Genomic DNA, 11439 nt, shown 5'->3' with positions numbered 1-11439 from the left:
GAAAAAAAAAAGTCGGAGACGTCATTGTGCCACAAAGAATCGCTGTCACCTGACCAGAACATGACGGCGTTGGGGGAAGAACGACGTCCCACACAGAAGGCAGACAAGACTTGGAACCGGCGCCTCCTAGTCTAGGTGTCTCCCCGGACGGAGGCAGCGCTGGAAGCACCCACGCCTGTTCTCTGCTCAGAAGCTTGGAAGGCAGCTGCCTCGACAAGACCCATGCTTGGGCCTGTCCCAAAGAAGGGTGGCCCGACAGAGTGCAGAGAAGGTTAAGTGCCACGTGCAAGGAAAGTGTGGCCGAGGCAACGCTCAGTGGCACTGAGCAGCAGCAGCCACGTGGGACCCTGGCTCCATCGTCACAGCCTAGGCAGGGTGATTCAGTGTTATTACAGAGCACGGTGCCCACATGTCTAAGGGGCAGGACTCAGCACTTTCACTCACGGATCCCCAGACATTTTGAAGACACCTCCCTTTTTTTTCTTCCTACTTTTTCGTCTTAAATACCCTTATTTTCTCCTCGAAGGCAGACATGAGGTTTCACTCATACCACGGCAGCTCCTCCCCCGGTGGGTAGGTGAGCTCCAGGCGTGGAAGTTCACAGCCTAGGCCTCACAGACGCAGCACGCAGGGCCTGCCCACCCTTGAGACCTGCCCCTGGGCCTCCCCCACACCTGGGCCAGCGCCGGTGGCCTCACCGGCCCGCTGAGGATGGCCGAGGGGTGGGAGGGCCTCCAGGAGCGGTAGCTCGCTGTCCCCGGCGTTGACCCGCGCCCCGTCCCGTCGCAGGCACGGCAGAGAGAGAAGATGAACGAGGAACACAACAAGCGCCTCTCGGACACTGTGGACAAGCTGCTCTCCGAGTCCAACGAGAGGTTGCAGCTGCACCTGAAGGAGCGCATGGCGGCTCTGGAGGACAAGGTGGGTGACCGCCGCCCTGGTGGCTGCCCGGCCTCGTCCTCTCTGCGCACGCACGCACGCACGTGAGGAACGTGTTTCTAGTTCTGGGGACACGGGAAGCCCTCAGCGCTCTGACCGTTCCCACGTGAATGAACCGGAGAGGAGCAGGCAGCTCGATGGCCCCTTTAGCCGATGGTGATTTCAGCCCAGGGCCTGCCCCTTTGTTGCTCTTACACCACCTGTTCATCTCTGCCCCATGGAGAGAGACCCTGGGGCCAAAGGGCCAAATCCATTGAAGCCAGACATTCCACAAAACCTGCATCTTTGTCCCGCATGGGGTCTGCAGGGGACAGCCCTCTCTGGGAGATGCTTCAGCCAGAACTGGGTCTGTGTGGGAGACTCCCCAGTGAGCCTGCGTGTTGGGACACAGCAGAACTCTTATCACCACACTGGCATCTCTAGAGGGCATCACTGGACCCCAGTGCTGGACAGGGGTCCACCTTTACAGGGGGCGTTGATTGGAGTTGTGGAGTGTACAGTGAGGCATCATTTGGGGCTCCCAAGGGCCTGGTGGACTATGGTGCCCGAGTTAAATGATTCCATGACCTTCGCCCTGAACCTCACTCAGGGCACTGCTGGGACCCGCAGGGTGGCAGTTTGAACCCACTGGTCCTCTTAGCATCTGCTTCTGCAGCAAGAACCAGACCCGCTGCACTTGGCCTCCGAGGCCGGCAGTCTTTCCTCACATGGCACAGCCAGGGCGACACCCGGGGTCCTGCGGGGCAGCTCTGCTCCCTTGTGCAGGGTCCTTGTGAGGCGGGTCAGCCTCCTTTAGAAACGGTGGTCAGTGGGGGACAGCTCCCCGGGCAGAGACAAGCACGCTGTGGTCACCGGGCCTCTTGTCAGCACGCCAGCGTGGCTGTGTGGCCCGTGCGCCTCTGGAGCCCCGTTCACGCAGAGGGAGGGGGCACCGTGCAGAAGCGGCACTGACGGCCCTGTCTCTGCAGAACTCGTTGCTGCAGGAAGTGGAAGGCGCCAAGAAGCAGCTCGAAGAAACGCAGCACGACAAGGTGGGTGCCGCTCCCCGCTCCTCAGCGCCGGCCAGAGGGGAGCTGAGCGGGCTCAGTGGGCTGTGACACGTGGCCGTGTGTCTGCTCCGAGTTCTGAGTCCTTTTTGGACATCAGCCTGTGAACACGAGCCTTCTTCTCCGAGCAGCGTGACGTAAGCACACGTCTCCTCGTGTCTCTGTACATCTGTCCCCCAGAACCGGGGAACCCCTGCGTCCACAGCGTGTCGTGAGACGCATGAACAGTGTCCGATCCCAGGAGCCGTTCTCTCTGTCCCGTCCATGCACCCTCTAAACAGCACTGCATGTCACAGCGCCACTCAGGATGGCCACTGAGCTCCAAGACACTCGCAGAGCCGGCTGGGGCTACTCTCAAAGTGCACGTGTGTCTGTGAGGCACTGTGTGTGCGTGCGTGCACACACAGATGCCCCAAACATGGTCCCACACAGTTTGCTGCGTGCCTCCTTTTCTTCACTGTGGTTCTCCGAGAGGCGTGGTGGTATGAGTGCGTGCGTGAGTGTGCATGCGTGTGCCTATGCATCCATGTGTTTGCACGTGTGTGGGCGCATGTGTGCATATGTGGATGTGTGTGTACTCATGCACCCACATGCGTACATGTGTGTGCGCGCGCGAGCGCATGGGCATGTGTACGCATGCACCCATGTGTGTGTGTGTGTGTGTCTGTACACGTGTGCGTGTGTGCTTGTGCGTGCAAGCCCAGCCTCCCGCAGGCCCTGTCCTGGTCCCGAGTTTGGCGGTGCTGCTGGCACGGAGAGTGGGCACGGTGCCCACACGCCCTGCCCTTTGCTCTCCCAGGAGCAGCTCATGCTGAGCGTGGAAGCCCTGCGGGCAGAGTTGGACCAGATGAAGCTGCGAGGGCCGTCCCTTCACCATGGGTACGTACGTTGCTGGCCGGCCTGCCCTGTGACCTCCAACTTCCCCGGCATCAGTGGGACCCTGTCCTGGCCCTGGGTGACGGGCCTGTCCTTATGACGGGGGGTTCCCTGTGAGGGTCTTAGCTAGCCTCCTGGGGGTGTCTCCTCACCTCAGGACAGACCTCAGGAGCAAGGGTGGGGGCCCGGAAGGTGGAGCGCCACCAGCTGGTGTTTGGCTGCTGGGCAAGAACAGAGGATGACCCAGTGTGTCCCAGGTGTCCTAGGAGGGCACCTGCTCCCGTGGACGAGCACAGTCCCTGCCCTTCACATGTGTCTTGTGAAGGAGACGTGTTCTTCATGCGTCATCGACACCTGCCCCGCTCCACCCCCGCCCCGTGTGAATACTCCTCCGTGTCCTGCTGGCCGCCCTGTGCTCCAGAGGCGGATGTCATCCAGCCGGAGCGACAGACGGGCACAGGGCTTTGTGTCAGGCGAGCCCTGGCCGCGTAGTGGTTAGCGTGCTGGGCTCAAACCGCAGTCACTGGCAGCTCCCAGGGAGACAGACAGACGGGCTTTCTACTCTTGTGGAGTCACAGGGCCAGCTCCGCCCTGTCGGCGGGGTCTCAGAGGCAGCTCCGCCCTGTCCTGCGGGTCGATCTGCAGGCAGGGAGCTGGTTTGTATTGTCCGGTGCTGGCTGCGGGGAGCTCCGCGTCGCGGGGGAGAGGGAGAGCGTTGCTGCAGACGGTCCTGTGGTGGTGGGACTGACCCTCCAGGGCAGGAGGCAGGAAGGCAGGTTGGTGGAGAAGGAGCAGCAGGAGCAGGTGAAGGAAGCCCTGAGTGAGCGGCCAGTGCCGTCAGCCTTGCAGAGGGCCCGTGCCCATTGCTCATGTTAGGACAGAGTGACCGGAAGGAATGGGACTGAGTAGGTGGACAGGAAGTGAGTCTCTGGAGGTGAGTGGAGAGAAACCTGTGAAGGACGGGGGCTGTGTACGTGTGCACACAGAGGGCCAGGTGAGGAGCCCTTAGCTCCAGAAACCCCAGAAGGCAGTGGGCGGGACCCGGGCACCTGGTACCGGCGAGGAGGGGCGGGCAGAGCTGCATGTGTGGGGTGGTGGGCACCCAGGCCCGGGGAGGACACAGCAGTGGCCAGCTGTTAGGACACGCCTACGCGTTCTTTGTGACTCTCGGCCAGTCTGGCTTCTGTGCGGAGAGGAAGGGCAGACTCCCTTGGAGAGCTGGAATGGTCATCGGTGGGCGGGCGGTCAGAGCACTGACGGAACCGAAAAACAAGCACTGAATCTTTGGTGGACCTTTTGGGAGAAGCAGCGGTTGACTGTGTCTGCAGGTCCTGTGGAGGGTAGTGGGGGGCTCGGTTTGACCCAGTGAGTGGGGTCTGGTGTCCCAACATGTTTGAGGGGTCTGGCCCTGGGGCCAGGGTGCCCAGGCTAGGAGCCCCTGTAGGGGCTGCCCCTACCCCTAGGGTGGGGTGTGTGTGGGGTTCCATCTTGTCTTTCTACAGCTCCTCCAGCCAGGGTGGCTGGTGGCTGCTCACGGGACCACACACACAGGCTGTGGTGCCTCGCTTGGGCAGTGTCAGCAGGGGAGTCTGGGAGGAGGGTCTGTAGGCAGCGGGAGCCCTGTCTTGGTGTGCTGGCTGGGTGAGGTGGGATACCCCAGCCCTCCACAGAGGTGCTGTCTCCAGGCTGAGTGCTCTCTTCTCACAAGCCCCTTCTGTACCCGTCCATCCAGCCGGCCGCACCTGGGCAGCGTCCCAGACTTCAGGTTCCCAGCGGCCGATGCCCACATGGAGGCCTACAGCACTGGCCCAGTGCTGCGCCGCCCCCAGAAAGGTCGCTTGGCTGCTCTGCGAGACGAGCCATCCAAGGTGAGGACCTGCGCGGCAGGGACTCAAGGGTCCTGGCAGGGTCTAGGGGTGGAGAGGAGGGTTTGAGGGTCCTGGCAGGGTCTAGGGGTCGGGGAGAAGGGTTTGAGGGTCCTGGCAGGGCTGGGGAGGGGGGGGGGTTGGAGCGTCTTGGCAGTGTTATAGGGGGTGTTGGAGGGTCCTGACAGGGCTGTGGCGGGGTTGGAGCGTCTTGGCAGGGGTATAGGGGGTGTTGGAGGGTCCTGGCAGGGATGTCTTTTCAGCACCACTTCCCACGAGCCTGGGTCTTGGGGGCTTTGCTCTATTGTGTGTCTGGTGAGCGTGTACAGCAGGTCTGGATCCCACTGACGTCTCCCCGCCCAGCGGGGGGCTCAGCCCGGCTTGCCCTGTGGCTGCTCAGGCCTCTCCTGCCCACCGCCCTACCTCCCTTGCAGGTACAGACTCTGAATGAGCAGGACTGGGAGCGCGCGCAGCAAGCCAGCGTCCTGGCGAACGTGGCACAGGCATTTGAGAGCGACGTGGACTTGTCTGACGGGGAGGATGACAGGGACACGCTCTTCAGCTCGGTGGACCTGCTGTCGCCCAGCGGACAGGCTGACGCCCAGACCCTGGCCATGATGCTGCAGGAGCAGCTGGACGCCATCAACAAGGAGATCCGGTTTGTGCTGCCCCTCGTAGACACACCCATCTTCACGCAGGCCTGCTGCGGGGTGACCAGGTCCTGCAGACTCAAGGTGCACAGCCGCAGGAGAGCGACCTGCACACGCCTGTCAGCCAGCGGGTGCGGCTAAGGTTGCCTGAGTTATAGGGTACAGGAGCCCCTAGTCTCTGTGCCCAGGTGTTGGGAGCCTGGCTGGAGAGGCCTGGAGGGGGAACTCACCACTCACCCATGACACTTGGTGATACACAGAACAGGCACACGCATACGCATACACACACACACACACACACACATCAGAAGCTATGCTCCCTGGCTGGGTGGGGATTGCCCTTGGCTCGACCCTTCAGTGGAGCCCAAGATGGAGCTTCAGGCTCCACCGTCCTTTGAGGCCACCCCTGGCCCATGGCAGCGTGTCTGCTCTGAGTCCTCTGTTCACTGGGCCCCGGGTCCTCAGCGGCCCAGCAGGAGCCCCTGTTTGGGGGAGGGGGGGCGTGTGTGTGTGTGTGTGTGTGTGTGTGTGTGTGTGTCTGGGTCTGGCCTGGGTCCTGGTCTGCAGAGGTGCTGAGCCCCACTTCCCTGCAGGCTGATCCAGGAAGAGAAGGAGAACGCTGAGCAGCGGGCCGAGGAGATCGAGAGCAGGGTGGGCAGCGGCAGCCTCAGTGACCTTGGCCACTTCCGGCCCCTGGGCTCCGTTCCCCCACACCCCTCCTCGGCACTGGCTGGCTCCTCCCCTCCAGGCAGTGGCCGCTCCACCCCAAGACGCATCCCCCAGAGTCCATCCCGGGAGGTGGACCAGCTGGGCATCATGACGCTGGTGAGCAAGCACATGGCCCCTCCCCCCACCCTGCCCGGCTCAGTCCACCTGGACGCTCCGTCACGAGGGCGCAGGCCTGAAGCCCAGTTCGCGGCGGTCAACATCCTGGTCAGCAAATGCTGGGGGACCCTGAGCGATGGACTCGCCTCACAGAGGTTTCTGTGGCTGCACTGTGTGTGGTCAGTGGCCTCCAAAGGAGCTTCTCTGGGGACGGATGTTTGCAGGGCTCCTGGTGGCCCAATAGCCAGAGATTTGGGCCCAGCCGCGCTCCACGGGAAGAAGAAGAGGCCGTCTGGTCCTGCACAGGCGGGCCTGCCCTGTCCCGGAGGGTCACTGGGGTCGGAGTTGACTTGATGGGGCAGCTTTGGTGTCAGGCTTTTGGGAATAGACAGGGACACAAGTGACCCAGCCTGGGCACAGAAACAGTGTGCCAGAGAGGTGGCATCCATCTCATTGGGGTGCCCTGCTGAGGGAGACAGGATGTGCCAGCCAACAACAGGGATGCACCCTCCGCTCACTGCCTCCCAGCTGGGCCACTCACGGCAGCTGGGAGAGCAGGAAGGTGCCCCCGTGCCACTGGGAGCCCTCTGGGATCTGGACCCGGGCTCCCACCAGGAGGGCCCATGGCTCTGGGGTCTGGCCTGTGCAGGTTTCCTGAAAGCCTTGCCCGTTTGCCGTGCGGACGGCGGGGACAGCGTCCCGCCTGGGGTTAGCAGTCTTGGTTCCCTGTTTCTGGGTCTGCTGCACTGTCGGCCATCGCTGGAGCAGAGGGCGGCGTCTCAGTCAGGGCCCTCCATGCCGAGGGGTTTTGTCCAAGGCTGTCATTCTCGCGCCTCAGCAGAAAGACGAGGCTGTCCGCTCCTGTACAGACTGCAGCCTCTGGACCCACAGCAGCAGTCCTGCTCTGCCACACAGGGTCGCTGGGGGCTGGGACGCTTCCTTCCATTCGTAGAACTTTCCAGATAAAAGACCCGATAGGAATTGCAGGCTGTATGGCTGGGCAACCCCACCTGTCGGGGGTTGGGGGTTGGGGGCCTGTGTCCTGGGGTTCTGCTCATAGCGTGCTGTCAACCTTACCTTTGTGATGGTACAGCCCAGTGCCAGCCGAGGGTGTTGTCAGCTGAGAGTGGGAGTGGCCCGCCCCCTTCTACCATAGGTGCCCCACCAGCTGCTTCCTCGTCAGGTTGTGCAAAGGCACCGGCGTCTGCCCTAACTAGACGGCGCCGAGCAGAGAGTGCTGGCAGAACAGACCTCCCTCGCCAGAGCCTGTAGCTCTGTGCGGAGCGCATTTCTTGAAGGGGACCTCAGGGAAGGGGACGTGGAGTTTCATGTGGGGGAGGGAAAACGCTGTGTCTGGCCCCCTAAGTCCCTGCTTGCTGGCTCGCTCGCCCATGTCTGCCTGGCTGTCCCCGCACGTGTGGGAATGTCCGCAGTAAACCTGCTCTCTCTCTGTCTCTCTGCATGCGTCTCTCAGCCCAGCGACTTAAGGAAGCACCGTAGAAAGGTAATGTGCCCCCAGCCCACCGTGGTCTGTTCCCCACGCGGCCTGTCCTGCAGTGAGCGAGTGACATAGGCTGTGGTGACCTGACCAGGCCTTGATTCCGATGGGTACCGGCCATGTCTGGTCTCCAGAGCAAACCAGGCTGCCGCCGAATGTGCCCTGCGCTCCAGCTGTCAGCTCCAGCCAGTGTTGTTCCTGCCGCCGCCGCAGCAGGCTGTCTGTGGCTTTGCACTTGGAGGGTCCTCACTAGCATTCATCCAGCTGGGACTGTGTGCCAGGCACTGTGCCCACCCCAGTCCACAGACAGCAGGCTGAGGCTGCAAGCCCTGCTCCCGGGGAGAGCCCTGGCCAGCTGACCACAGGGTCTCTGCACACCCCGGACGGCCCAGCACCCTCCTTCCCCACTCTGGTGTGCCGAGGGCCCAGGCCCCACTGGGCACCGTGCAGAGGGTGAGGCTTTAGCCCAGAGTCAGGTCCCTGTGTGAGCAGGTGTCTGCACAGCCTCAGACTGCCGACTCATCATGATGGCAGCCCTGACCTCGGGGCTTGCACAGTCCAACAGGACGCAGCTCAGGGCTGCCACCCTCTCGGCTGCCCCCAGGGATACCCCGGGTCTGCTCTCAGGCCAGAATCTGAAGCTTGTCCCCGGCTTCCCCGTCACGCAATCTGGCCTTCCCAGCCCTCTCCTTGTCTCATAACCACCTTCTTTCAGAAAAAGGTGACTCACCCTCGCCTTCCCCAACCCGTGCGATGAAACCTTTTGTTCTCTGGGCCATCGTCCAGGATAGTGTAGGTCTCTGCTTCCGTTCCGGCACCGCCCCCTGGAAGCACTGGTTTATAAGAATGCGTGTGCGGGTGGAGTCTGTGTCAGAACCTCCGGCCCGCCTGGGGCTCTACCGCTGGGCCTCCCAAGGGTGACTGGGCCCAGAGGGGAATGAAAGCGGGGTGGGAGTGGGGTGCGTGCGTGCGTGTGTATGCGTGTCTGGGCACCTGTGTCAGGCGTGGCAGTGAGGCTGCCCTGGATGCTCCTTTCCGGAGGGCGCGGTGGCAGGGCGTGGTTCTGTCCACAAGCTCGTCGGCTCTTGGGGAGCCATGGTGGTGCAGTGGTTGAGCCCCAGACCCCCTGAGCACCCGCTGCGCTGCAGGGGAGAGACAGGCTGTCTGCTTCCACTAGGGAGGGACCCGGTGGGTGTTGTGTGCCGTGCGGCGGTCTCTGTGAGTCAGACCGTTGTTGTCGGCTGCCTCAGGAGAAGGGCAGGAGCCGGGTGTCCTGGAGAGCAAACCCGGACTGAAACCCAGGGGCTTCACCCAGCTCCCCACAGCCTCCAGTGCTGTGCTTGGGAGACCAAGGCCCGGCGGGGGGGTGTCCACGGTCCGGCGAGAGTGACCGTCTGCTCGCCCGTCACCCGCAGTTGCTGGCTTCCCGAGAGGAGGTACGAGACGACAAGACCACGGTCAGATGCGAGACGTCCCCACCCTCGTCCCCGCGCTCCCTCCGGCTGCACAGGGGGGCCTTGCACGCGGCCAGCCACGAGGACATCAGGGATATCCGCAAGTAAGGGCCCCGCCAAGTCCTTCGAGGATGCATCCTTGGGGAGGCAGGGACCCAGGCAGGGGCTTTCACAGCTCTGGTCCACCAGTCTGGCCGGCCCCTCGGCCGCTGGTCCTGCAGACTGGCCTCCATCCAGCTGCTCTTGATGGGACTTGTGGAGCAAACAAGCCCTTTCTCCGGGTGTGAGGGCCGGGCTGCTTGGTTAGGCCAATGGACACTTGGTTGGTGACGTTCAGGTGCCTCTGCCCTCTTGGGGACACCTATGCCCAGCGTGCTAACTTCAAGGAGCAGTCAATGAGTCTGATCCTACACACTCCTCTCCCTCCACACTGACATGGCCCCTCCCACACTGACACACCTCTTCCCATACTGATACTCCCCCTCCACGCTAGCACACCCCCTCTCACACCCCCTCCCATGCTGACACGCCCCCAGACACCTGTACACCCCCTCCCACGCCGATATGCCCCCTCCACACCAGCCACTAGGGGCTTGGAGGTGGGCTAGGTGGCACCTGTGGGCTCTCCTGTCACTGCCCGCCTGGTAGTGCTTGCTGCTGCACGTCACACTGGTGGTGGGGGCTGGGATGCTGGAGCTGGGCACCTGGACTTTCAGGAGCCAAGGCTGGGCTGACTTCACTTGTTGCCCTCCTGGTTGTCCAGGGGCCCTGGGCTCACCCCTGACAGGACAGCAGCCGGTGAGCAGGGCTGCTTGCCCTCCCTCTTCCGCGTGTGGTGCTGGCGTGCTCGGCCAGTCCCCTGGGCCCGGGCGTGAGTGAACGGACATGAACCGCTGCCTCTGCAGCAAGAGGCAGTGTCACAGCTGTGAGCCCAGCCGGTGCGGCTGAGTGCGACACAGGGCAGGCTGACGCTGCCCCACAGCCCACAGAGCGCTGACCCTGGGTACCAAAGGCTGCATCTGCAGAGCAGCTCTGCCGCTTCATGGTTACTGGTTGGGCTGCTAACCGCAAGATCACAAGTTCGAAACCACCAGATCCTCCTCAGGAGTAGAGAGTGACCGTCTCAGAAACCCACAGGGCAGATGCACCCTGTAGTGGGCATCGGCCGGTCAGCAGGGAGTCACCTTGCTGTGTGGCACACAGAAGACCTGAGGGAGGCAGAACAGGGGCTTCCCGGGTAGAGTTGTGAGTTCTGGCCTCTGTCAGAGTGGGAGGCAGAGAGTAGAGTGAGAGAGTTGTGAATTATCACAGCATGCCGTATTAGCTGGGGTGCAGAATCACAAACAGCTTCACTACAATCTGTCCAACAGTGAAGAAAGATGGAAGAAAATCTATTTGAGAAAGGGGGAGTCGGACGGATGGGTGAATGGGTACTGCAGCAACCACGGAAGGTGTTGGTGTGTGTGTGCATGTGTGCACGTGCAGGTTGGAGGTCACTCCCCTCTCTCGCAGCTCCACAGGCTCCCAGGACGGCCCCGTGAGCAACCCCAGCAGCAGCAGCAGCAGCCAGGACTCGCTGCACAAAGCCCCCAAGAGGAAGGGTATCAAATCCTCCATCGGCCGCCTCTTTGGCAAGAAGGAGAAGGGCCGGCCTGGCCCAGCTGGCAAGGAAGCCCTGGGGCAAGGTGGGTGGTTTCTGGGCGCTTCTAGGCTCCTTGGGATAGGTGAGGGGGTGGGGGACATGTGTGCTTGACCAGAGCTCCGTGGGGCCATTTCTTACATGCGCATACACTCACAAACCCACACTCACACACATACACTGACAGTCAGTCACACACACATAGACTCAGACAAAAAAACACTCAACCAGACACAGACTCACACACATAAACCCACACACACTCACACAACATTCACACACATAGACTCACACCACTCATACACATAAACTCACACAACACACACTCACAATCACACCACTCAGACTCACACACACATAAACTCACACATATCACTGCTCTCTGGAGCGGAACCCACGGGACACGTGCGGGGCAGGGTGTGTGCTGACTGCGCTGCCAACGCTGATTTCTTCCCCCAGCCAGCGGGGCTGAGACGGAGACCGCTTCTCCAGACGCCTTGGGCATTAGCAAATTGGGGGGACAGGCGGAAAAGAATCGTAAACTTCAAAAAAAGTAAGCGGAGTTTCCCCTTCCCTGGGCCTTGGGGGTCTGTTCATCAGCAAGAACTCATTTCCCACAACCAGGCTGTCCCGTCGTCCCCCCCCCC

The 11439-nt window shown here is 62.2% G+C and overlaps 1 protein-coding gene across 9 annotated transcripts in view; it reads left to right on the top strand.

Annotated features, from left to right (window-relative positions):
* PPFIA1 (PTPRF interacting protein alpha 1) overlaps window positions 1-11439 on the top strand; it is a 67787-nt gene that overhangs the window by 37785 nt on the left and 18563 nt on the right. For 6 of the 9 annotated variants that reach the window (XM_045297117.1, XM_045297114.1, XM_045297120.1 and 3 more), the window contains 10 exons: window positions 790-921; window positions 1908-1970; window positions 2785-2864; window positions 4594-4729; window positions 5161-5384; window positions 5970-6201; window positions 7676-7705; window positions 9115-9257; window positions 10666-10838; window positions 11252-11345. In XM_045297117.1, the coding sequence (XP_045153052.1) occupies window positions 790-921; window positions 1908-1970; window positions 2785-2864; window positions 4594-4729; window positions 5161-5384; window positions 5970-6201; window positions 7676-7705; window positions 9115-9257; window positions 10666-10838; window positions 11252-11345 (1307 nt within the window). The remainder of the gene's footprint in view (window positions 1-789; window positions 922-1907; window positions 1971-2784; window positions 2865-4593; window positions 4730-5160; window positions 5385-5969; window positions 6202-7675; window positions 7706-9114; window positions 9258-10665; window positions 10839-11251; window positions 11346-11439) is intronic. The other 3 variants (XM_045297116.1, XM_045297122.1, XM_045297121.1) reach the window with 1 other exon arrangement.

The sequence above is a fragment of the Echinops telfairi genome, unplaced genomic scaffold (genome assembly GCF_000313985.2).
Source record: "Echinops telfairi isolate 266 unplaced genomic scaffold, ASM31398v2 ScPeMD7_7417;HRSCAF=8455, whole genome shotgun sequence".
In the NCBI taxonomy this organism is placed as follows: domain Eukaryota; kingdom Metazoa; phylum Chordata; class Mammalia; order Afrosoricida; family Tenrecidae; genus Echinops; species Echinops telfairi.
The sequence above is the reverse complement of the archived record's forward strand: the minus strand, read 5'-3'. Positions and strand labels throughout refer to the sequence as shown.